This window comes from Chaetodon auriga, chromosome 2, assembly GCF_051107435.1.
Source record: "Chaetodon auriga isolate fChaAug3 chromosome 2, fChaAug3.hap1, whole genome shotgun sequence".
NCBI classification, from domain to species: Eukaryota; Metazoa; Chordata; class Actinopteri; order Chaetodontiformes; family Chaetodontidae; genus Chaetodon; species Chaetodon auriga.
In genome coordinates, this window is record NC_135075.1 from 24,814,982 (window position 1) to 24,840,208 (window position 25,227).

A 25,227-nucleotide genomic window follows, 5' to 3' on the forward strand; every position below is an offset into this window, starting at 1 on the left:
TTTGGCAGCGTGTCTACGGCTGAGGCTCATGGGAGCTGTAGTTGTCTAACGGTGACAAAGTTCAAATGAGGAGAAGCTCGACATTCGTGATTTAATACAGTTGTAGTTCAGCGTAAAACATCTTAAATGTATTAAAGTTGAATGGAAAGTGATAAAATAAACCCTCTATGAGAAATACACAGAACTGAAAGCTGCCGCTTAAAAACGGGCACTTAACCAATAACAACAGTGTATTTCAGCAGACTTTTTCACCACTTTCCCTATCAGGACTGTAACTAACATGTTTAATCTGTACTCTTTAAATAGAGTTTGGTGTATAAAATATTTGGAAATTGTGAAAAATGCATATTACAATGTCCTATGTTGTATGAAACGATACAACAGAAAATCCTCACAATGAAAATGCTTGAATTTTCTGTCAACTGACTAATTGATTAATCGTAACAGCTCTAGTCTCCATGTTCACAATGGGTGACTGAAATGCTGTATGGGTGAATCCCAAACAAACGAACAGCTGTAAAGACAAGTGAATGCATCAGAGGTCCAGTGACAGCCACACTTGATGACACTGTGACAGGAAGGAAACTGCATGCCTGAGCTCATGGACACACGTCTCAACTGGATTTAGACACAAAAATCAAAAATTTGTGGTCAAAGACAAGCGAGAAATGAACAATTTCAACACCAAGGCACCAAATGTGAGTTAATTCATGAAGACTGTTGATACTTCTGTGGCTCAGCAGACCAAACCAGCGGCTCCCAGTGACTCCAGCTGCTCCTCCAGGTCAACTCACGCGGCTCTTCTTCTGACGATGCCACGGCGTCGCCCAAACAGAAAAACTGCCTCAGTTTAACACACAGACACACACATACACACAGGCACACCACAAGAAAATAATCGTGCAACCGGCGTCTCCAATCATCAAAAGAACAAATCATGGGAATCAGCATTTTTTTAAATACCTTTTTTGTCTTTAATGTATTTACAAGCTTTAATCTGCTCTGTAGGTCTGAAGTATTACAAGCATTTCACGTTCAGCGACCCTGGCCATTTGCTTTTTAAAGTTGCATTGTTGCTCATTTCGTTTGGATTTGTATCCGGTTTGTTCCTCTGCGTTTGTTTTGACAGTTCTGTGGACTGACTTGCATCGCTTCTTGAATGCATACCTCTGCCTCTCATGAGGCGTATGTACAGATATCAACGTAGAGCAAGCCAAGGCTGAGGGAAACACTTCCTGGTTATTAGGAGATAACCTTTGACCTCAAAACGTCATACGCGGACAACGTTAATAGCTTCTGTGCATCCACTCCTTTTTATCTCTGCTTCCCCTTCATCCCAAAATAATTTTGCTTCACCCTGTTTTAAACCAAACAGTGTGGAATCCAGGGAGCTATTTATTTCACCACTATTATTTTGTTATTATAATTAATTATATTGTTATTTCTGTTGTCATGTTCTCATTTGTGAGCATCTGCAAATGTTAAATAACTTTCATATTTGCAGTCCTTAAAAAAATAATAAATTAAAGAGTCCAGAACCTATGTATCTTTTAAGTCTCTTCTTAAAAAGTAACAAAAGAAAAGTAAGTTAAAATTTAAAACAAAAATATTTTCTATGTATAATACAGGTATTTAGTGCTTCCGCCGTTGGAATCCAAACTCAAAATGGCGGCATGTTTCAGAACCGTACCGCAGAAAAAAATTCCAGCCGTAAACATGTCGTCCTGCCCATACAACCATTTCGAACGTTTGTTCTGCCGTAAGGATGCAGTTCTACTACGTCGTGTCCCCGGGTGTCTCCCTCGTCAATTGTCCTCCGACTCCTCCTCCGCCTCCCGCAGCCAGGTGAAGAAGGCCGTGACGGACTTGAGGGCCACCCCCTTACCGTGCTGCTCGGCGGGGTCTTTGCTCGTCTCCCACTTGTAGAAAGCGTCCTCCGAGATGACGTCCTCGTCATACAGACAGTCAAAGAACATCCGGAGAAGGTCTAGAGGAGCAGAGACACATCGGTGAGATGAGGCTCTGAAAACTCGACTGATGAGTAAATCAGAGTGAAAGCAGATTTTCCTGTGCTGTGTGCAGATATCTACACAACAAATCTGACTCTGCTTTCTGTCCTGCTGCAGTAACCCCTCACCATCTGTACTCCAGTTCTTTAAAAAGCATCCCAGCAGCTCCTGTTTTGAAGACATGCCCTCTGGAGGAGGTGTGGACCACTGTTTTAAATCTGGGAGGTTCAAAAGAAGTTCATTTCCTGAGGCTGCTCCACTCTTAAAGCGTGAATCCGGCACCTCAAGGTACATTTTGTTTTTGTTTTGTAGTTTTCTCCATAATTATTTGAGGTTTTTTGCAGATTTTATTATAATTCAGGTTAACTCATATGAACGAATGTCCCCAGTTCCCCAAACTCCATCTGCAGAGGATCATGTGACACAATCAGCAGCTTCAGACCAGCTCCTACATGCTGGTCTGGATTATACTGGCTATCATAATATTGCTTAAAACACTGGTATAAATACAATTTTATGTTTTTTAAAAAAAGAAGACAAATAGAAATAAGCGTCATAGTTTCATCAGGAGGAGCAAACAGGAGGAGGTAGGAGGAGTAAACCATGATGCAGCACTTACTTGGAGGCTGATCGAGGGCGACGATCAGCGCCTGAAGTGCATAAAGTGCTTGCAGCTGTCGCTCAGTGTCTGAGTTAAGGTACTTGAGTAATACAGGCAATCTCCTCTGGATGATGGCCGTGTCCACTCGACAGTTGGTGTTATCATCTGTTCGGTAAAGCAGGAGGCAGAGTGAGCGCACGCTGCGGCGAGTTTGGCGGCGTGTAAAATTGCGATCAGAGGTGCGATTTTAGCAGAACGGAGGGATCGCTCCTCCAGGTGGTGCAGCGCTTACCTTTCACTGCTGCCTTACACACAGCTGTCATCAAGGCCCTCAGGAAGGGGGACGAGCTCATCTGAGATTCATCTAGGTTGGCCTGGGAAATGGAGCACAGCGGAGGACAGAACACACCATTTGTCAGTTTCACGTGGCTCAACACACGAGAACAGGGAACACCTTCAGTAAGAATACAAAGAAGAAACCAGTCACACCCGGCAAAGGGCTGATGAGTACTGAGTGGGGCATTGTGGGAGGATTTTGCCTGAATTGTGGAGCAGCACAGAGGGATGAGCTGTCCTCAGAGCACCAGGACAACTGTTTACAATGGTTTCCCTTTGCATCATCTACTATTTTTGGATGCTCTCATCACTGTGGCCACAGTTAATCTCGCTCCAGCTGACCATTAAAACCTGCTCCAGCAGCGTCTGTTCCAGACCGCCTGCAGCAAAGTTTAAACCACCTGCTCCTGCGAGATCTCCGCTGGGTCCTGCAGGATCTCCATGTTATCTTCTCCTCCTCTGCGTTGATTTTTGTAGATCGCTTGGCATTACAAGCCACTATACCTTGAATGTGAATCCATGGCAATGCAAATGAACGTGCTCAGGTTCAGTCTGGTTCACAGTCATGTAACTTGACTCGTTTAGTGTCCCATCTGTTCGTGTTCGCATCTGAGCAGACATTCTGTCAAACCTCCACTCTAATTCAGTAACCATGTGTCATTAATACCCCGTGTCCCTCTGAATTTCAGCCACTGGCTAGCAGAGTCTGGGTGAGAAACATGTGCATGCGTGTCCCGCTTGTCATACCTCCACCCAGTCAAAGATCTGCTCGTCACTGGCCATGTCCTCCAGGAGGAGTCTCTCCAGCTGCTGGCTCAGCTCCTCAGGAGACAAGATCCTTTTCGACTGAGCCGCCTCAGGGCTGGAGCTGTCCGACAGAATGAACTGGAGCTTCTGTTTGCATCGAGAGGAGAGGACGTTGATATGATGAGGAAGTGACACGCAAGAGACAGACGATGAAATGGACAAAAGAAAGCGGAGGAAGGGTACATTGATATCTCTTGATTTGAGTGGGGGGCTTTATCACCAACCTGTTGTGAGATGAAAGCCTGGACGTCCTCTCCCTCAGGCAGGAAGTCGGTCCAGCTGAGGCCAGATTCCCTCCACAAAGAACTCACAGTCCTATGGCTCTGTGGGGACGAGACGAGACAGAGTCAAACCTCTCCTCACCCAAATATCTAATTTCTTCTGTTTGACTTCCAGGAAAAAGATCTTAACAGGCTAAAACACACGACAAATCAAAGGGACAAAATAACCTCGTCCATCTGATTAATGCTAATAACTGCATTTGCATTTCTGTCCTTATTCTGGCCTTCAGAACAACATTTCTTCACATGGCTGCACATGATATGACCAGTAACATAATCCACCCTTCACCCTGACAGACCTTTCAGTGAGCTATTCATTATACTCCACTGGCTTTATAATGTGAGCAGGCAACATCAGTGTACACAAAACTAATTCAAACGACAGCTGCAGATGAAAGTGTTGCTTACCATTTGTTTGCATAGTAAGTGCAGTATTTCAGAAATTAAGATCCCGGCTCTTCCCACAGGAAGCAAAGGTTTGCTTAATTCACTGCGAACAAACAGAGACGACAGGAATGAAACGTTAAAGTTTTCTCAACATATGTGCGCACGTGGCCATTTTTCCTGAACAAATACGCCAATTTTTACTTCATTGTTAGCATACGGCTTCCCACAGTATGGAGTGATTGACTCTGGTGTAGCTGTCTGAGTACCTAAAGAGCTCTCTCATAGAGAAGCCCCCTTCCCTCAGCACGGGGCTGAGCAGCTCGGCCAGGTACAGCCAGATGTGGGGAATGTCGATGGCCATGTCGTCCGCTTGCTCCAGCGTGTCTGCAAACCTGGGAACACAAAGACGCACCGAGGACACAGCTTAAAATATTGTTCCAAAACAGATGTTTCATGGGGCTGAAAGTTGACAGAGATTATCTTATATACAGGTTTGTTAACAACCACATTGTTTTCGTTTAATTCTCCTATTTTTCAATGCAGTGTTAGCTATTTCCACTTTCATTTATTTGACTATAGAGCACAGGCAAACCCAATAAACCCAGACTAAACCCAAAGTATAATGTTTTATTCTAGCTACTCGCCACAAAATCATTAGAAAGGGACATTTTAGAACAAGCAAATGTATTTCAATCAATATTCTCACTTTAGGGAAACACTGCAGTCACATTAACAGAAAAGCAGCCGAGCATTAAAAAACGCCTGCGACTCTAAAAAGTGAACGTTAGCTCCTCGTCCAGAGAAGCGGCTCGATCGTTGGGCCGAGTGCTTTCAGGCGAGGTGAACTGACCCTTTGCTGAAGTGGGGTTTGGGCAGGAGACCCTGCTGCAGCAGCTGGAAGAGGAGCTGGCCCATGTGGTCCCGTGTTATCTGACTGCGCTCCAGAGTCGACTCCACCCCGACACGCACAAAGATGTTCAGCTGAGAGCCCAAGTCCAGCTCGTCCACACACTGGATGGCCTCCTGCATGAACCAAACAGGTGCAGTCACATGACACGTGTTTGAGTCTTTTAGTCACTGTTACATGCCCAGTGATGAAAGGAGGAGGATTAAAGCTACTGTTCTGATGTACAACCCAATAATTTAAGAGAAACACAGGAATCTGTAGGCTTCGTTCAATGTATTTTTAAGAAGAAAAATCAATTTTCACAGCATCACCAAAGAAAATTCAGCATTTAAATCATAAATTATGTGAAGACAAATCAGATATTTGAATCCTGTTCATCCACAGGAGGTGAAGAAACTGATTTATCATCAACGTCCTTCTAAGCGCCCGTTTGCAGATGCACATTCAAACGTTTGCAGCTAAACTGGCATCTACTGCATGTGTTCCCTGTGAATCTCAGTACCTTGTAGTCATTTATGTGCAGGAACTCGTCGATGATGGACTTGGACTTCCTCTCTACCTCCTCCTCAGACAGAGCAGGTCTGTCCGGGGTCTGGACCGCTGGCTCAGCTTTCACTGTCGAAGAAACATAGAAGGATCCATGACGGCTCGTCTGATTAAATCCTCCACATAAATACCAACTGACATTCTGATTTTAATCATTATGCTAATTACAGATTATGAGCAAAATTTGCTTCCAAAGGTACAAAGTGTGATCCACGTTTCTGCTTTTTAGGGACAACCTATAAAGAATAGAATATTCTCTTAACTTGACAGCCATAGAAATTATTGGCAAAGCAGCTTCAAAGACAATATATTGACATTTGGTTCTGGGATGAAGCTTCTGTTTACAGACAGGATTTCAACCTGCTGTAGCTCCACTGATTTTCACGCACTGAAAAAAAATCAACAATGTATAAGTAAATGTAAATGAGGTTAAAATGAAGGCATGTTTGTGCTGATGCCATTAAAGGAGAGCTTACAGTAGAGATGTTTGAACAGCAGACAAAGAAGTTGATATTTAATTCATTCATCACTGTGATCAGATGAAGAAACTGATTTTCCAGCTGTTGTTGGTTTAAGAATAAGCGCCGTGCGTCTCACCGGCCTCCTTGACTCGGCTGCGCTCCGGCTCTGTTTTGTCCTCGGTGACGCTCGGCCTCCGGGGCTCGGCTCCCTCTCGCTCCCGGTCTCTTCGCGGCTCGTCGAGGATTTGGCTCTCCAGCAGCTCCTTCGAGCTGCCTCCCCTGATGAACGGTCCGGGCCGCGACGACGGAGGGGCGGACATCAGCGGCTTGTCGCTGCGTTCTCTCCCTGTGCTGCTCCGACTGCGGGGAGAAAAAACAAACAAGTCAATGGGACTGTTGCAGTGTCTGAAAGAACAACTACCAGACGTGCAAAGATACTTTGATTTCTGTGATGTCCCTCACCTTCCCAGAGTTCTCCTGGAGTCAAACTCTGGGTTCTGTGCAGCAGTGGTGGAGGGCTGAGGTGAAGGCGTAGACTGCAGCGCAGAGTAACGATTGAGGCCGGCTGTCCGTGACAGTTCTGTTACGCAGAGAAAAGTTAGAAGAGACACCGATGACAACAATTACCATGAAAAATCATGAAAGATGTATATTAAATGTCTGAGTTAAAGCCAAATAATTCACTGGAGTGTTGTTTCACCTGAGTCTCTGAATATGCATCATGACTAATGTGTCAAGAGGGGCAGAATCCACTTGACGCAGCGATTGGTCAGGTGTGTCAGGTGGGTTTGAACTGCTCTCTGTCTCTTTTTTCACTCTTTACACAATTGACTGTCACTTCATAACGATGTGACATTCAGGCAGCTTCAGCCGATCTGACCATCACGCCTGATTTTCAGCACAGAGTTCGGGTGTCCTTTCATCTCCTGCCATCTAATCTAGTTGGAAACGGTTTGACTATTTCAAGAAATGAACCTTTCCTTCCACTCAGAGCTTGACATGTAATGTCAGCCAGTCATCAAGTGAAATCTGAGCCCGGGAGATGAAGAGTAATCCTCCACCTCTGAGTCACTGTTTGGGGTTTGCTACGCTGAATCTGAGGCACAAGATGAAGTACGTTTGGCTGCGTGATGAACATCTTTCTCACTGTCTTTCACAGCCTGTGCAAAATCGCCAGCTCCTGCTCGTGCCATGTTTCGACCCACCGTGGTCACTGTGGGTCAGTTAATCTGTGTATTCTTACCTGAGTCACTGGCCTTGGCTCCTCCACTGCTGCCCTTCACCCACGTGACTTGAGCCCGAGGGCCCAACTGGATCTTCTCGTCCATTTGAGGCTGCAGGATAATTTAAGAACAAGTTGCAAGCTCACACTGAAAACTGACAGCAGAAGGCAGATGAAGACATCTGACTAATATACACACATTATTTGCTCCATGCCATACTTGCATTTTGTTTAATTCATTCTTCTGCACCAGTTCACCAGTTTATTTGCATTCAAGGTTTCAAGAATGCATCGGTTAAAACCTTTGATTCAAGATATTACATCAAGGACAAGTAGCACATAAAACACAGAGTATAACACGGAGTGTGGTACATAAAATTGTCCAAAAGGATTAATAAAATTAGTGTTCGACTGGTATGATTGACACTGAGAGCATGAGAGAATTCCTCCAGCAAGGGGAGCTCTGCAGGAAAAGAGGCCAAGACAACATTTGGTCGCATGGTGGTCATGGTGGCAGTACCTCATGGATCCAGCAGGGGGACCATGTACTACTGAACATGAACCACAATAATGCAGATCAGATGAGGGCAGGGGCTGTGTGTACACACCATGAGCCACAGGATTCCTCTTGATGATGTGTAAACACTCGTCTGCTGTGTACCGAAACTTTCTACTGAAACGGCAACCGCCGGGGAAGCTCGGCTCGAGGAAAAGCACTTAATGAGCTGAGACGGGCTTGTCCTGACATGAACGACCTCACACATTTGACTAAATTACAACGCGGACCTGACAACCTGTATGCAAAACAGCCTGCAGATTTCATCACAGAAGCAGAACAGAGAATATGGTCAAATATGGATCTCTGATCAGGTACTAATCACTGATCTCTTGCTGTCACCACAACACTGAATGCTTCTTCTGTGAATTTGATGCTTTATTCAACTTAACCCATGTATGAGTTTCTGATGATGGTTTCACACACGTTGGGCTCGGTTAGGTCTGTGGTGACAGCTGTCAATCAAACTCTGCTGAAGATCAAACAGCAGAGACTACGCGAAAAGACAGATCCACTTCCAAACAGACTCTGGTTCAGAGTTTGTTTGTGGTGTCAAAGCGGATCAACTGCAGGATTTTATGACGGCAGATATACGATTTTAGCATGAATCAGAAAACTTTACTACTATAAAAAGTATGACTATGGAGTGTCAAGGAAGCAGCGTCTCACCTTGGAGATCTTTGGGATCTTGGTGGGGTCGATGGTCCTGCTGTTCTTGGTCATGGGCACAGTGTTCCAGGTCTCTTCTCTCTGCACGCGCTGATCTCTCTGATCCCTCGAATCTGCGGGGACGAAGAGACAAGCACGGACAGGTCAAAACACGTTCAATGGAAATCAAATGATTTCATTCACTGAAGTCGAGCGACTGTGAACGGGGACAGATTGACACTTTTGACCATTTCTGCTTTACATGAAGAATCATTATAGGTCAGCTAACAGATGGGAGGGGGTAGGGGGCTTCCTGTCTGCTGTTGGGCACAATAGCGTCCCTGCAGGCTGTATGGACAGGAAGTCTGGCTGTATGCTCGCAGGCTTCCTGAGTCACTGTGGCTGCGCCGATGTGACTCTAAGCCTTAAAGAGGATTTGGACTGCGGGCCTGACCTGGCCGCCTCTTGCTGTCCTTGGAGAGCAGCTGCTGGTGCACTTTTCTCTGCTCCTCCTGCTCTTCAATCTTTGCCTCCTTGTGGATCTGCTCGATTGTTTTGGGGCCCTGGTCGGCTCTCCTGGACACCCAGTTGTGCTGAAAGAAGAAGGAGAACCAAAATGACCTCAGAACTGGACCAAGCTGTGGTGTCAGAGTCAGCGGTTCCAAAGCAGTTTTCTTTTTCTTGATCTGAGCTACTACAAATCCCATAACAGATCATTTTTCGGGTGGATGCAAATGCTGATGATTTAGCCAATAATCATTACTGGCAGATGTGTTAACAGTGTTATCAGTTTCAACTTGCATTCCAGTAGATATCTGCGTCGATGCTGAATATGGAGGTTTTGTTTTTAAGCAAAGTGGATCCTTGCACTGCCTAAGTAGCCTTGCTAATTTAAATTGTAAATATGACAGGACCACAGCACAGCAGGCTGTTTCCAGCGTCTCGTCGGAGACAGTGACACTGATTCAAACAGCCTGCGTTAGGTAAGAGCTCCCGTATGAGAGAATCACACGTTGATCAACGCAGATTTCTCTCTATTGGAGGAGCATGACATGACACGGAAAGTCATTCGCTCTCTTCCTGTAAGCCTTCCTGTTTGTGTCTGACACTGCTGTGAGCCCAGGTGACGTTCATGAGTATTTGTCCATTTATTTAACAAGACGACACGGTTCAACATTGTTACATAAGGAGAAACAACGCATCAGATGTAATGTAGATCATTTCGACCGCTTCTGCAATCGCAAATGAGTCAGAACTTTTGTGGTCTTGGTAACTTTTGTAAGTTTTGTTTTGATGATTTTTGCCAAACAAGCCTGTTCCCTTAATGTCTGAGAACTTTATCTGTAGGCCGGGACATCTCTGTAGCACCACAACGCTTTAGCTTTATCAAGAAAGATCAGCTCCAGCGATCTGGATATTGCACTTGGCCATATTGATTTCGATAATATTTTTGATTAATGTATATGTAAGGCAGAGCATTTTCATGTATCTGACTGAAGGCTTAAATCTAATTAATTCATTTAATTCTTTTTTTGTGTGTCTGCAACACGAACGAAAAGGTTATTTTTGATTAATCTTCGCTACGTCTGATGATTCCTGTTACAACCGCAGACAAAACACCGGTGAGATCACATTTTACTGCCACGTGCTGCATCGGCGTCAGCCCACACACACTCCTGTGTACTATAGGAACTACTACTACTATAGGAGAAACTGTTGTAGGAAAGTTGTTTTTCTGTCACACACACGACATCTCGTCATGTTGTCAGCAGTCAGAGGTGATCGGCACCTCAGCTGTGAAGCACATGAATATAGATGTAGTTCATGTGCTTCAGGTCCAGGTTCATAAAAAGAGCGTGGTAGGTCCGTTTGGCAGAATATGACCAGAATATCCACTATTATGTTCCAGAAGGTCAGAAAGATCAATGAAATAAAGCTCTGTGGGAGAATTTGCTGTGAAGCAGAGCCTGAACAAGGCGGCACTTTGTACAACAGAGCAGATAAAAGAAACATCAGAACCACACACTCACCAATCTCAGGTCTATAACGTCCTGTAGCATAAACCGTATCCGAGATGACGTCTTCCTCTCCTTGACGATTTTTTCCATCTGATTGAAATACTGATCCATCCGCGGCTGAGGAAGGAGAGCGAGAGGGAGAAGGTTAATTTGAGACATGAAGGTTAAATTCTCCGTGTCTTTATTCAAGGTACTGGACAGCAGCTTTCAGGGATTTCCACTTTATTTCAGTTTATTACTTAGAGAGGAGCTGTCCTGCCCGTCCGAGATTAAACTGGAACATTTTGGGAGAGAGGGCAGAAAAAAAATAATAAAAAAAGAAGAGGTCCAACTCAGCGTAATGGCCCCGATTTAAAAACGACTATGTTCACAAAATGACTACATTAAACATGATGAAACTCATCCGAAGGACAAGCTGGATGATTTAAGACCACGTTCTGTAGGATTTAATGCAGAGAAACTGCTCTTCTGCTGGCAGGCCGTGTAAAAATCCTTCAGTGGCAAACAGAAAAAAACAAGCAAAGCAGAAATAAGTTGTTACGCTGCGTTCTGAGCAGTTTCCCTGCTGGTCAGACGGCTTTCCTTTTTCAGGGTCGCTGGTAGATGACGAGGATCAAACCACACACTTGAAGCACAGCAGAGAGGAGGCAGAAAGGCCTTCGGTCAGAAACGTCTCTCCCGTGTCTGTGGGGATATTCCTGTTTCTGTCTCTCCTCTGCCGCTGGAACTGAATGTAGCCCAGCTGGTGTGGGATCGAATCCCACCAGAACTTTCTCTTTCATGTCTCTAAAAACTGTGCTGCTGTAAAGCAGGATCACCTCCATCATCACCTAATTTGCCAAGGAACCAACCGATGCAGAGGAGTCTGTCTTGGTGGCACGTTGGCGGGGGCACACTGATGTACCATACTGACAAACTGCTCACTTTGTGATTTCATCCCTGCAAACAAGGTCTGAGCCAGCAAGTAAAACATGTTTTTACTACAGAGGAAAACATCAGGCCTGTTCAGTGTCAGAGAGCCTCTAACCGTGTTATGAACAGCTAAACTTTGTGTCGCACATCACACCAACAGCCTTCAGGCTGTGCTGGTATGTATGATGCAACTGCAAGTGACAGCCACATCCACAGTTAATCTTCATATTCAATAATAATAATGAGAAACTTTATTTATACATCGCTTTGAAAAAGTTACAAAGTGCTTTACATAGTTGAACCATTTTAATTGCAGTATTAAAAAAATCAGACTGCTTTTAATCTGCTGAATAAATTTGAAGCTTTTCATCTCCGATCTGTGACGACATGCTGCTTTTGACCCCTTAAACACTGATTAAATAAAAGACTTTTGTCAAACTGCAACTTCATTTACATACCAGGGATTCTGCACAGCTTCAGACATTTTGTTCTGAAGGCTGTCTGAGCCTCTGCAGTCTCTTGTTAATTGAAATCAGTGGTCCTCATTGTGATTTTTTTTTTTTTTTTTTTAATCAAACGTGTGGCACTTTCCCACATGAAGGTACTTGGTCACAAATTAAAGCAATAATTTGACATTTTGGGAAACTGGCTTATTCGCTTTCTTGCTGAGACCTGAATAAAATATTGAAACCACACTCAACTCTGCGTGGTGTAAATGATGGTACAGCCAGCATCTGGTTAGCTTAGCTTAGCATCCTGCTGCGGGCTACAGCTTCAAACTAACTGTACTGACATGAGAGTGATATCAATCTTCTAATCTGACTCATGGCAAGAAAACAAATACATACATTTGCCAAAATGCTGAACTATTCCTTAAAGCTCAACCCTTGAATGTGTTAACAATTCAGGCTCACTTAATAAATCAGCTTTCTTCTCTGCCTCACCTTGGCCTTCTCGAAGTCCAGGTCCTTTCCAATGGTGGTGAGCAGCCTGCACAGGCACTCCAAAGACTCCTCGTCGTGGTTCTTCAGCAGCTTGACGACACAGTCGTGCATGATGGCTTCCGTCAACATCTTGAGCTTGAAGAGCTCGCCGATGAACTTGATGTTGCCGATGGAGCGCCGCCGGGCCTTGTCCTTGGCGTCCTCCAGCTCTTCCTGAAGCCGCTCACGCTCCGTCGCCTGCGGGGACAAAGGGAATGAGAATAAATAATCGCACAGGGGGCTTACCACAAAGCCTCGCGCAAGAGTCGAGCCAGAGGAGTTTCATGCTTTCTCCTCCATCTTAATGCTCTGGTGCGGCGTGAAATCTGGTGTCACACCTATTCACAGACCGACATACCGATGCAGCAGAGTCCAGCTCTTTCTGCTTCCTCTCGAACACCACATCGTCCACCTTGTCTTTCTCAAACTCCTTCTGGCAGCGGTTTAGCAGCAGCTTGCGAAAGTTCACTGTGGTGTTGGGTTTGTCTGTCATGTGCACTTTGAGCTGGACATGAACAGGAGACACAGAAGATAAAGTATTTAGACAAGTATAAATATAAGGTAGGCGACAAACTAAACTGTAAAAATATTTAATAGTGAGGCCACAAGACTACTGTAGAAAAGCACACCCTTTTCTGACAGACAAATATTGACATTTCCATGGGTGGATTATGGAATGTATGCATGTTACATGTACAGTTAGGAGCGACCAAAGTTTTTCTTAAAAATACATTTTTAATGAACAGCGGCTCTTTGAAAGAACCGTAAAGATGCGTCTTATTTCACGCGTTCGTTACAACAGCAGCTGTCTTTTCATGAAGATACCCGTGTTCGGATTCCTCCTTGCAATCATGAAAAAATGACCCCACCCACGTCCCTCCTCACGTACCCGGCGGCCCGCTTACCGTGGCGAGGCAGCGGCACATGTTTCCATAGGCCACAGAGAAGCTGGGCTCGTCGATGGCCTTCTCAAAGACCAGATCGATGACCCCTTTGAGCCTCTCTTCGGTGTCGATGGTCAGGTCCGTCACCTGCTTCATCAGCTGGTTGAACTTCTGAGGCGTCAGCTTGTTCAGGATGCTGCGTACCTTCCTGAAGAGCTCCTGAGGGGAATCAGTGAGAGAAGGCAGTTTATCACTGGAGTCATCACTCAATCATTTGGACATCTCATTAATAACTAACTCTTTGGGACTGGCTATAGTTAGTAGTGTTTGATAAATAGGTATTTTATAACAGGTGCATTTTTCCTTGTATCTGTTTATCATGTGAAGCTGTTTCATCCTGTGGTTGGTTAAATCATTTACTGAGTGATAATAATCAAACTCTCCTCTTTGTTCTCCAATTTTTACTGAATGAAATGATTTCCAGTCATTCAAAACTCTTCCATCAAACAGATTTTATGATTCATAAGCAATAAATACAAGTCTGGTGCTGATGTCTGATGCTTTTTAATACTCCGCTCCTCTTTTGTGTACCTTGTGTGTGTGTGTTTGTGTACCTTGTGTGTGTGTATACCTGTGTTTTGAGCATCTCTGGATCCTCTGCAGGGCCCTCCCTCTTCAAGCCAGGTTTCCAGGCGTTCTCTGATTTTTTCAGCTGAACGTCATCGTTCACGGACACGTTCATGATGATCTTCCTGGGTGGAGGCCGCCGCGTCCCAATGTTCATAAGCTGTGAACGCACAGAAAGACGGAGTGCGGCACGTCAGTATCCCAGAGGGCTGAACTACGAAGTGAGAGTAGTGCGTTGGCAAGTACGTTGAGCCTAAAGTCAGAGTCCTCTCTTTCCTTCTTCACAGCAGCAGTGCTGCTTTTTGCTGTGATCATTTTTTGTACTGTTCATAGCTCTCCACTGTAACAGCCTTTGATTGAAGTAGGCGGCATACGATCGGTCTATTTCATGTGGAAGAAGAGTCAAATGATTTTTGAAATTTATGGGGAAGACAGTTGATAACAGCAGTCATGATTTTGTAGAGCCAGCTCACACAAAAAAAGCCCGGCTATGTCCAACTGGCTTCACAGTACACCCCAACGGTGACTGCGAGCTGCAACCATACGATCTATTAACAGGTCACAATAACGTGTCGTCTATTTCAGCTTTAAGTGTCGATCTGCAATGAAAAACAACAGTTAATCAAAAGCAAAGCCACCGTATTATCAGTTAGCTGACAGTTCCCTGTGATTTTAAGTGCCATGAGTAGACTGTAATTGTCCGCCAGGAGACTCTGCACATCACCTTGTAAAATACAGAATCGGCTCTATGTGAGCGGAGCCACCACACTGAGCCGGCTCTGTCCAGAGGAGCAGCTGCACTGTAATGTGTTGCAGCACTCGAGTTGGTTAATTCTACTCAGACAAATCTGACAGCGGTAAAACGGTGCTGCATTGTACTTTTGAGTGGCATATCAGAGATTTCCTGCGTTAAATCAGCCACTGAACATTTATAGACATCAGCTGAAACCAACTGGAACCAAGTACCTCAAAATGTATCCTGTTATCCCCCGATTATAATGGAAAAGTTTGACAGATGTGTGGTGTCTATTTCATTTTCCTCCGACTGAAAAGCAGCAAGTTATCTATTAAAAATGAGGACAAATTGTGTGTTGAGAGGAAACGGAAAGTGGGAACTGGAGGACTGTGTGTGTGTGTGTGTGAGCGACTTTATGAATGATCGAGGCAGCTTGAGTGTGCGTGTGTGTACATGTGTGACTCACCGCAGCGCCTCGCCCTCCGGTCATCTGCCTGCCAAAATCTGCAAAGGCAGGTGTGAAATCAGGTCCCCTGGAAATGGCCCTGGAATCCACCACTCGAGATGGCAACTTGTTTTGGTTCATCTGTGCGACACATAACATACACAGTACATCATCACATGCACGCATGCACACACACACACACACACACACACAATGAGCTGAACAGCAGGGGGAGCAGTGATCCCCTAATAATAGTGGCAACAGTAGGAGAGGAGTCAGCCTGCTGGGTGTGTGTGTGAGTGTGTTTGTGCATTTCTAACCCAGTGGTCCCTTAAAGGTGACCTGTTGTAAATGACAGTCATACAACGTTACCAGAGTTTGGTTTATGTATTTTTACTCTCCTGGTGATAAATTATGCTCAGCGGGCTCAGCGGGCCATTCAGTGAAGAGAAGTCAGAACCAGATGTGGAAGGGAAGGAAGGAAGAAAGGAACGCAGGAGAGAGCGAGATAGTTGTGGGGGAGGAGTGAAGAACAAATCCAGCTCTTTGTCTTTCAGCTGTCCTTGACTTCCTCTCGACTCTTTTCCAGAGAGATTTCGCTTTCTCCCTCTGAGAAAATGAGACTATGGGATTGTAAAAGCAACCGCTCGCCGGTCTGGTTGTTCTTTTTGGAGAGGTGGGGGAGGGGCATGTACTCTTAACACTGCCAAGTGTGACATAATAGCAATGTGATTTTAATCAAAACAGCATTTCGGTGGGCCATATGCTCCACCCATACGTATGTGTGGATCAGAGGAATGAACCAAACTCTCTGTGGTGTATCTTTGATCCAGTGCAAACAATCCAGCAGGCAGTGGCTGAAATGCTGCCTGTTGCTGTGAGCTAATGATGAAAAAGCCCGTTTAATGAGGAGGTCTACGCAAAACTGGGGCTTCAGCTGGTGACCGTTTTCATTATTGATTTGAATCATTTAGAATATATAATAATCATTTAAGACCACCCGACGATTTTTGTAAATATGTGCTTATTTTTTGAATTTGATGACAACAGCATGTTTCAAATGAGTTGGGACAGGAGCAACAAAAGACTGGGAAAGATGTGGAACGCTCCAAAAACACCTGTTTGGAACATTCCACAGGTAAACAGGTTCACTGGTAACAGGTGAGAGGATCATGATTGGGTATGAAAGGGAGGATGGAGCGAGGTTCACCACTTTGTGAACACATGATTGTCTAAAGGAGATTTTATTTTTTTGGAATCAGGTTGTAGCTTCTTCTAAAACCTCAGAAAATGCTGAATAACATCATCACAATATCCCAGAGTGTGAGGTGAGATTTTCATATTTGCTTGTTTTGTCCAAATAACAGTGTAAAGCTCATTGACATTGGATTCACAAGGATATAAAGAGGAAAAAGCAGCAAGTCTTTACATTTGACAAGCTGAAACCACAGAATGTTTGGAATCTTTGGTTCTAACTGACTTAAAAGATTAATTGATAATGAAAAGTTAATTTTCTGTCGACTGACACCGTGGCCTTAATGGAGACAGAAAACTTTCCAGCCATTTTCCATTTTAAAAGCGACATTTAGAGAAGGCCCTCTTGAGGCTGGTGGTTATCTGCCAAGGAAACAGGGCAGCACAGATAAGCTTCAGCCAATAATTCACCTTGGTTTAAGGATATCTGCAACAACTGGCTTACTCACCTTGTCCAGCACCACATCACTGATGGGCGGGAGCCCCTCGGGCTTCTGTATGCAGGCGGGCATGAACTGGAAGCTCAACAGGAAGTCTCTGTCATACTGACGCTTCCCACTGGACTCAGCCAGGTCTGGACCACCAAGCAGTGTTTGAGAGGACAGGACAGAGAAGAAGAGCGGATATATAATGAAACAAAGACAAAAGCGGCACTAAGTGAATTCTTAGGGACAGACTACAGGTGAAAAGTAGCCTCTTGGTTAATTCTGGCATATCTACAGTCACGTTTATTCATTTGCACTCAGAAATAAACTGAATAAATACATAAACTGACAGTTAACGCTCAAAATCTGAATGTCAACACACACATCATTGCAGACCTATTCTACTGTTAAAACTGCTGTATTTTTACTTTAAGATGTTGTCAAAAGTAGTGCTAAACATCTGTCCAAAGATCGGGGCCCTTTCTAACCTTCCATGTCCTGCGGAGCCCCTGTGGAGTTCTCCTTGTCTCCGTGGGTGGCTCCGCTGTCGCTGCTCTCCGTCTCTGAAGTGTGGCCCGCCCCGTTCCTCATGGGCTCCATCTCGGCCTCACCGTTCTCCTCTGGGGCGGCGGCTTTTCCGTCAGCCTCGGGGCTGCAGGCGGGAGCTGGGGCGGGGCTGGAGGTGAAGACTGGCGGTAGGGGTACCGGGCTGCTGCTCAGAGGAGCCGACTGCTGGGCCTGGTCTCCGGCAGGCTGATTCGCTGGCCTGGGCTCGTCCTGTGTGGAGGCGAGATTCAGCTTTCAGATCAGAGCAGTAAGCATGACGCGCTGCTTTATTATCATTTGGCGAGATAATAAACAGATGCGGTAATGCGGCCCTCTCGGAGTGTCTTGTGGGAGATTTGAAGTACAAAAAAAATAATTTGACCGTGACAACACATTGACAAACTAGTAGCATCACCATTTCTTCACATTAACACTGTCTATAATTATCAGCTACAGAGCTGGAAGGAGGTCAGCTGCAGACAGGCTGAACGCATCAGGAACGGTACACTGCAGGAGAGGAAAATGAGGGATGAATGAATGTAAACAGAGTGAAGGCAGGGGACACGGGGAAGAAGGAGAGATTATGAAATCCAGAGCAGGAAGATGGGTCGGATCCAAACAAAAGACAGAAAAGAGGAAAATAGGAACTTGTCATAGTGTACCGTGCTACTGGTGGCACTGCACAGAGAAACCAGTTCTGGTATGATTTTCTATAAACCATCAATATTGTAATTAAAATATTGTGCAATATCATCTCTGCATTTCAACTATTGTTATGTTTTGTTATTTGTGTTTAATGTTATCAGCTCTATGTGCTATCTTAGCGAGGACGCACCTGCAAGTGATGTTTAATCAAGTTTTTAACCTTGTCAATGCGTCTATATGGTGGTTTTTTGTTTTTTTTATACTACAGGACATGTCATGAGTGAAATAATCATGACTGAGCATTTCTACCTTCGAACTGCAGTTGACCAATAATCTTGGTTTCATGAGCGACATACCACAAAAAAACATGTCGCTACTCTACGTGTTGGTATTCTGAAGGATAAGCTGAACTATTCTCAGAGCGACGGCATCGTGTTCTGTTTTCGGTTACAAAGTTGGAAAATGACACATGTTGAGCCTTCACGTTTCACCAAAAGATCTGACAGTCGAGAGCCACACTGTAGCCTGCAGTAACCTTTCTCCAGAGCACTGTTTTGAAATTTTTCCACAAAAACAGATGGGTTCTGCCACAAAACTTGTACTGCAGCCGACGCTGTTCCATCCATTTATCCTGGGGACAGGGCCAGTACGAGCCAACATGCTGGTTAGTTTATCTATCTTGTGTTTTATCTGTTCACTGTGTCCAAACAAATCTGTAGTGCGCTAGATAATGTTAACCAATTTTAGCCTGCCAAGTTCCATGATGACTCATGTCAAATGCTGACAACATTTCTAAGCTGCTCAGTTAGATGACGACTATATTCTTTACGATCTCTAACAGAAAACACATGAGTTTGGGGTTGTTCTTCTTCAAAATTGGCTTCCGGTTTGAACATGTATGGCCGAATGACTTCTCTTTTACCACCTGTTGTTGTGTAGCGTACGCTAGCTAGCAAAACAGAAACCGAGCAGAGGTTTGTGTGTTTGGTGAGGAGGTGCGCTGGAGCTCCAGCAGAGACGGGTGGAGACAGGCACGACTTGTTGGATGCACACATAATAAATGAAGGCAAAGGTGTAGAGTTACATCTGAAAGGCATGAAGGAATATTTGTCATGGATGAAACTTCTAAATAAATAATTTTGATGAACAGAGGAGAGTTTTTAGGGGTTTAATCAATGCTGGGAGAGGAACTTTAAAAGGTTTTGTGTGAAATATGCTTGTTCACTGTAGCCTGAAAGAAGCCATTTATATAAGTTTGTACCACTGGCATTTGGTGGTGTGAAAATTCTCCCGCAGCTACGAGCCCAGAACAAAACAATAAAGCAGAGGAAATGAGAGCGCCACAGAGCTGACTTTACATACAGAGGGCTGGGTGAGCGATGAAGATGATAGATAACTGCTCGCTGTCGTTCTCGGATGATAACAACACCCCAAAGTCATTTACGTCGACTTCCTCCACCACACATGTGGAAACATTTTCCACTTGAACTATTGCCCACTTTGTGCCTTTTCCTCTTCTCGCTCACCCTCTCTGTCCCAATCCTTTGATACTTCATAGGCATTTTAAAACGTCTTGCTGGTAAATATTGTTATTCACAGGATAATTATCAACAGACTAAACATTTCTTTTACCTACACGTAACATTCAAAGTCGAAATCATCTAAAACTTGAATTCGTTTAAATGTGATGTAGGACTGAATAATCGCTACGGCTGGTTCAGTCTTGTTTCCTCTCAGGCCTCTTTTCTTACCTCATCCTCCTTTTGAGGTGCTTCTCCAGCACCTTCATTTGGTTTCCTCCAGGTCTTTGGTATAGCAGAAGCAGTCTGATTAACTGCAGGGAAACACAAATGCAGGAAAACGCAATCAGCCGCAGCCAGTAGGCAAACAACACAACCACAATGGATTTAAAAGTGAAATCTGGGTTTAAAACGCAATAAAATCATCTTTTTGTCTGGCAAATACTTCAAAATGTTTAAACCAACGATAAGTAGCAGATGGCTACGGTTGCTGAGATAATGAAAGCCAGAAAATGACATAAAACGCTTTAAAGTCACTTGAACGGACTTAACTATGATGTGTAAGTAGTAGACATAGTATTCTAAACCTCACTCATCTCTAAAACACACATTGTCTGCACATACTGTTTGACAGAGCAGAAGAAGAGGGATACATGGGAAAAGGTTACGCCACAACAATGAACCATGATCTCAATGACACGCAGCCGGTATGGAAGACACTGCTCACTATGCTCTTCCTGCTTGAAGCTCCTTCAAATCCAGTAACAGCGCGCACTCATTCATCATAAACACATCTTGCTTTTATTCATAGGGACCAAGAACATGATAAACTAAAGAAGAAGTGACATTTCTTTGACTGTGACAACACAAACATGAAAGGTGTGTGTGTGTGTGTGTGTGTGTGTGCGCGCGCGCGCTCTCTCCTTCCACAGAGAGATCAAACATAAACCACATTATCTAAAAATGGTTTGCTGAATCTGACATTTAAAGGAAGGAGAACAACCACATTAATAAAACATGCTTCTTGTCACAGCTGATAAATCCCTTTTTGTCCTGTTTCAACTGTCCTCCCCAACTACCTTCTGAGTTTCCTTTTCAGGATTTCTGAGAGGATGTTAACTCTGACCATGTTGAGACTTGACTTCTTATGGAAGCTACTGTCAGCATGGTGCCTGATGAGAGATTATCTGCATTGTGTGGTATATGTGCATTCATAAAAACCCCCAGTGCATGACAGAGCCACTTCATTGTGCTATTTAGGCATAACACCATTAAAAAAGTAGTGTATTCATAAAACTGCCTCTTTAGGCTGGAGTTTTAAGAAAAAAAATTAAAACTGTTTCTTTTTGGGAAAAAACAAAACACTTTTGTAACAGAAACATTATCTGATACAGTACCTGTAGTGGGACTCTTCCTGGTGAGTGCTTGTTGCTGGGACTCTGTTTTGCTGTCAGCAATGCCTCCATGTGCCTCCGTCCCTAATCTGGGGACGAGGTCTTTACTGTCTAAGGACTTGCTCGGCTCGTCGGTCTCTGTCGTGGCCTGCACTAGAGGCGGAAGGCCTGGGGGGAGTGTAACCGGCAAAGCTGGAGCAGGGCTTGAGGTCAGGGTGACTGGCACCACGGCCACAGGTGCCATCGGGGCGAGCGCAGCAGCAATGGGCACCTCTGGCCTCACGTCAGAGGGCAGAGTTTCAGAGGAGGAGGGCTCTCTGTAAGCAGGAGCAGAGGCCTGGGACTGGAGTGCAGCTGGGGACAGAAGAGAGGGCTCATGGGCCGGGGTGTCCAGCTCGGTCCCGGAGTCTGCAAGACCGTTCAAAGCCTTGGGAGCCGGCGCTGGCGAGGCAGCCAGGGGTCGCGGGGTGTCTGAAAGAGGCTTGTCTGTGTTTGGGGTCTGAGGTGGCGCCAAAGGGGGTTTGTGCTCCCCAACCGAGGGGGAGGGAGAAGAGGCTGAAGCAGTGGACTCCCTGGCTGAGGGACGTTCACTTTTGTTGGCCACTGAAAGCGGGAGAGTGGCGGGGCCGGTCATCGAGGCAGGGAAGGGAAGCTCTGGTTCAACGGTAGAACAGGGCTCAGTTACAGGAGCATTGGCCTCAAGTCTCTCCACAGGGGCTTCAGGCTGCACAAGCCCAGGCGAGGAAGACTTCTGGACAACCGGCTCCAGTTTTGGCGTATCATCTAGAAGGATGAAGAGTTGAGATAAACACACAATTCAACCATCAAAGGTAATATTTTCATCATATATTTAACTGTGTGTATAGATGTCTGGATGAACAGACAGATTCAAAAGAAAAGAAAACAGGTCATGATGTAAGTATAAGTTCATGATGAGGACAATCACAGGCTCAATAGGCCAAGACAGACAAAATGTTCCAGCATTTGCAAGCAGTTTAGTATTTTAAAGCTGCAGTCTGAAGCTTAGTAATAAAACTTTTACATAAATGGCTCCAAAAAGTATGCAAAGTATTGCTGGTTAAAATGTTCCAGCTGATTATGGAAAAGCAGCTGCTGACACTGCACTCTGATTTGCGAGTGAAATGAAAGTGAAAGCATTCAGTGTGCTTCCTGTTCTGGGAAAAGAAAGTGATACATGAAGTGTTTGAAAATCACTTTTCTCAGTGGAGTTACTGGACTTGCTGCTCCACATGAGGGGAATGACAGCAGTAAAACACACCAGTATTAAGTGTAATTTTCTTGACTGTCTGATGTTGTTTTCACAATTTGAAGTTCATAAGAAAATGGTTAAAACTGTCTAGACTGTTACAGTAAGTGTGGGATCCCTACTTGTTAGGGGTTGAGGATGTATGTTAAAGAAAGAGAGGCATTGCTGCTGCAGACCTGGCCCTGGTTTGGTGTCTGAAGCCCCAGTTGTCAGTGGCTGCTGTGGCTGTTGGGGCTGTGGTGGCTCCAATGTGTAGCCTCCAGGATGGGCTTGCTGTGGCTGAGGAGGCTGCAACTGCTGCTGCGGCGGCGGCGGCTGCTGCTGCTGCTGTGGCGGCGGCGGCTGCTGCTGCTCTGGAGTCTGGCTGCTGCTCAGCTGCTGCGATTTGAGGTAGAAAATGTGAGGATAATGAGGGTGCGGCCATAAAAACTAGCAACACAGAAAACCAGAGAGACGGGCACAAAGATGCAGGCAAGCACGCACACAAACAAGTAAATAAAAATAAACAAGCCCAAATGCAGGATTAAGCAGAAATAAGGAGTCCAATGGGGTATGGTTAGATTAAGAAGACAGCGATGGAGGACGAGAGAATGAAGATCAATGTGGGAGGAATGGCAGAAGGAGGGGAAGGGCTCAGAACAATGCACACAGAAGGACAGAGGAAAAGGGGGTAGATACAGAAAGAAAGAAAAACAAAGGGGGCACAAAGAGACAGAGAAAGAGAGGAAAGACACTGTTAACATCCACAGAAGGACACAGGGAGAAAGAAGTCACGTTTTCCTTCTTCAGAATCCAGGAAAGCTGTCTTATTTGGGCTGGGAATGTTTCTTTTTCTTTTTTTTTTTTATATGTGCCAATGGCGTTTGCACAATTGTTTTCAGCTTCAATATCATGACCCAGAGCCCTGCTGCTTCCCATTCTATCCATCTGATTAGGAGCTGAAATGCCAGGAACAGTGGAGCTCAGAGCTGCAACCTCGCATTGTGTGCATCTAGGCAATGCACACGCACTAAAATACTATTTTTCTTCGTAAGGACAGAATGGGTAGACAAGAGGGTCTGAGTGGATTCTGTAGAAGGAGGAGGAGAAAACACAAGGTACATATGCAATCTACTGTAAAAGAGTGAGTGAATAGAAACAGTGATAGGAAGGAAGCAGGTGTAAGATTAAAACAGAACAAGATCGACTATTATGCCAAAATTATGTGAAAAGTGGTTTTAACAAGTCATAAAACCTAAATATATTAATCTGAAAGCCTTTGGACATAAACAGCTGCAGGGATGTACAACAACACCATGACTCCTTGTGCAGCGGGAGAACATGCAGTAATCACTCAACCACATTTTCTAAAACTACTGAACATAGGTGCTTTTTAGATGCTGTAATTAGTTCTTTAATGCGAGTCCTGAGCAATAACCGACGGGCATGTTGTAGCCAGAAAGCCACCAAGAATTTCTTATGAAAGGGCAAGATGGCCGAGTAAATTACCAAAGAGACGGAGGCCGTGTAGTGTCTGTTACAGACATGGTGGAGAGCAGAAAGGATTAGAGTGCAGCGCTCCCAAGCAACATGAGACGCCTGTCCTCTCCTCAGCTAAAGCTCCAGTCTAATCAGCCGCTCTTAATGCTAGATCAACTGTAACTACTGCAGGTGAGTGGGGGTGTCAAGAGAGCCATACCTGTGGGGGTGTAGGAGTAGAGGAGGGGCGACCGACAGGAGGCGTTGAATTCCTGCTCCCTGAACCCCCTGCCATGATCTCCTCTGTGATATCCCTGCCACCCTGATTGGGGTCACGGATACGGATCTGGGAGGACAATGGCACAAAAAACAGACCTCACTAAAGCGCCCAAGTCTTAGAGCGACCCTGCCTCGGCCATATTTTCCACCAAATGTTCATCAGAAGCATTACACACCAACAGGAAGTGGGTCTAAATTAGGAATAAAACAGCTTTTGCATCACTGAAGTGTGTCCTGACATGAGCATCATACTCCAAATGAAGGAAATATGAGTGTGTTATCATAAGTAAGATGTAATGAAGTGTTAGTGTGAGGCTAACAGAACATGCACACAGTAATCAGACCCTCAGTCATGTCTTGTAGCCGGTTTCAGGCAACTCATTTTCGCTTAATTTCTAAAAGAGTTACACTAGTGCAGAGTCAGTGCACTCACATTACATTCAATTCAGTCTGGAGTGGAATGCCACTTTAAACATTCATGCTAAGGGTAAGAAAACAGGTCGCTGACACTTAAATGTCGTCAAGTACTCCAGCAGAGATAATAGAGACAGCAGAACATAATTTCTCCATTGTGTGTTTCGAAGTAAACACAAAGCTGAATACCTGCAGATACGCTCACAGGCATTGTCGGTTTTGTGAAGCACAAACAAAATGTCATGCAGTTCTTTTGAAATTTGCATGTGAAGTCAAAGTGAGATGTTTAATCCTCCCTCTGTTTTTCTACATACATACATTCATACATACACACATGGGAATGTGAAGATTACAGTAATTACACATTTGTGCAGGAGAGAGATGAAGAGCTGGATGAAATTGTCACCTTTCTATTCAATTTGTAAAATAATTCCACATTTTCCGCAAAACATGAAACATTCTCAGCGAGGGAAAATCAATTGTTTCTCTCGACACAAAGAGAAACCAGAACAGCGGAGCGAGCTCCATCTCCTGATGAAGATTATGCTGACTGATATGATCAAAAGCTCCAGAACGGCTACTAAAAAGGCTTTGAGGCGAGAGTGTTTGGTCAGCTGCTGTTTCCAAGGTCATGACTGAACTGCAAAGCTCAATTTTCA

The 25,227-nt window shown here is 44.7% G+C and overlaps 1 protein-coding gene across 13 annotated transcripts in view; it reads right to left on the reverse strand.

Moving 5' to 3' along the window:
* Positions 1–962: 962 nt before the first annotated feature.
* Positions 963–25,227, reverse strand: part of eif4g3a (eukaryotic translation initiation factor 4 gamma, 3a) — a 49,341-nt gene continuing 25,076 nt past the window's right edge. For 6 of the 13 annotated variants that reach the window (XM_076742670.1, XM_076742647.1, XM_076742627.1 and 3 more), the window contains 26 exons: positions 24,096–24,230; positions 22,594–22,846; positions 21,154–21,933; positions 19,988–20,070; positions 17,534–17,822; positions 17,070–17,194; positions 15,388–15,507; positions 14,190–14,345; positions 13,580–13,777; positions 13,033–13,179; positions 12,636–12,872; positions 10,792–10,896; positions 9,216–9,354; positions 8,783–8,895; positions 7,579–7,669; positions 6,798–6,915; positions 6,472–6,695; positions 5,831–5,943; positions 5,272–5,444; positions 4,688–4,813; positions 4,443–4,524; positions 3,978–4,076; positions 3,694–3,840; positions 2,903–2,984; positions 2,629–2,775; positions 963–1,987 (listed from right to left, as the gene is read on the reverse strand). In XM_076742670.1, the coding sequence (XP_076598785.1) occupies positions 1,806–1,987; positions 2,629–2,775; positions 2,903–2,984; positions 3,694–3,840; positions 3,978–4,076; positions 4,443–4,524; positions 4,688–4,813; positions 5,272–5,444; positions 5,831–5,943; positions 6,472–6,695; positions 6,798–6,915; positions 7,579–7,669; positions 8,783–8,895; positions 9,216–9,354; positions 10,792–10,896; positions 12,636–12,872; positions 13,033–13,179; positions 13,580–13,777; positions 14,190–14,345; positions 15,388–15,507; positions 17,070–17,194; positions 17,534–17,822; positions 19,988–20,070; positions 21,154–21,933; positions 22,594–22,846; positions 24,096–24,230 (4,464 nt within the window). In that variant the 3' untranslated portion in view covers positions 963–1,805. The remainder of the gene's footprint in view (positions 1,988–2,628; positions 2,776–2,902; positions 2,985–3,693; positions 3,841–3,977; positions 4,077–4,442; positions 4,525–4,687; positions 4,814–5,271; positions 5,445–5,830; positions 5,944–6,471; positions 6,696–6,797; positions 6,916–7,578; positions 7,670–8,782; positions 8,896–9,215; positions 9,355–10,791; positions 10,897–12,635; positions 12,873–13,032; positions 13,180–13,579; positions 13,778–14,189; positions 14,346–15,387; positions 15,508–17,069; positions 17,195–17,533; positions 17,823–19,987; positions 20,071–21,153; positions 21,934–22,593; positions 22,847–24,095; positions 24,231–25,227) is intronic. The other 7 variants (XM_076742725.1, XM_076742734.1, XM_076742637.1 and 4 more) reach the window with 4 other exon arrangements.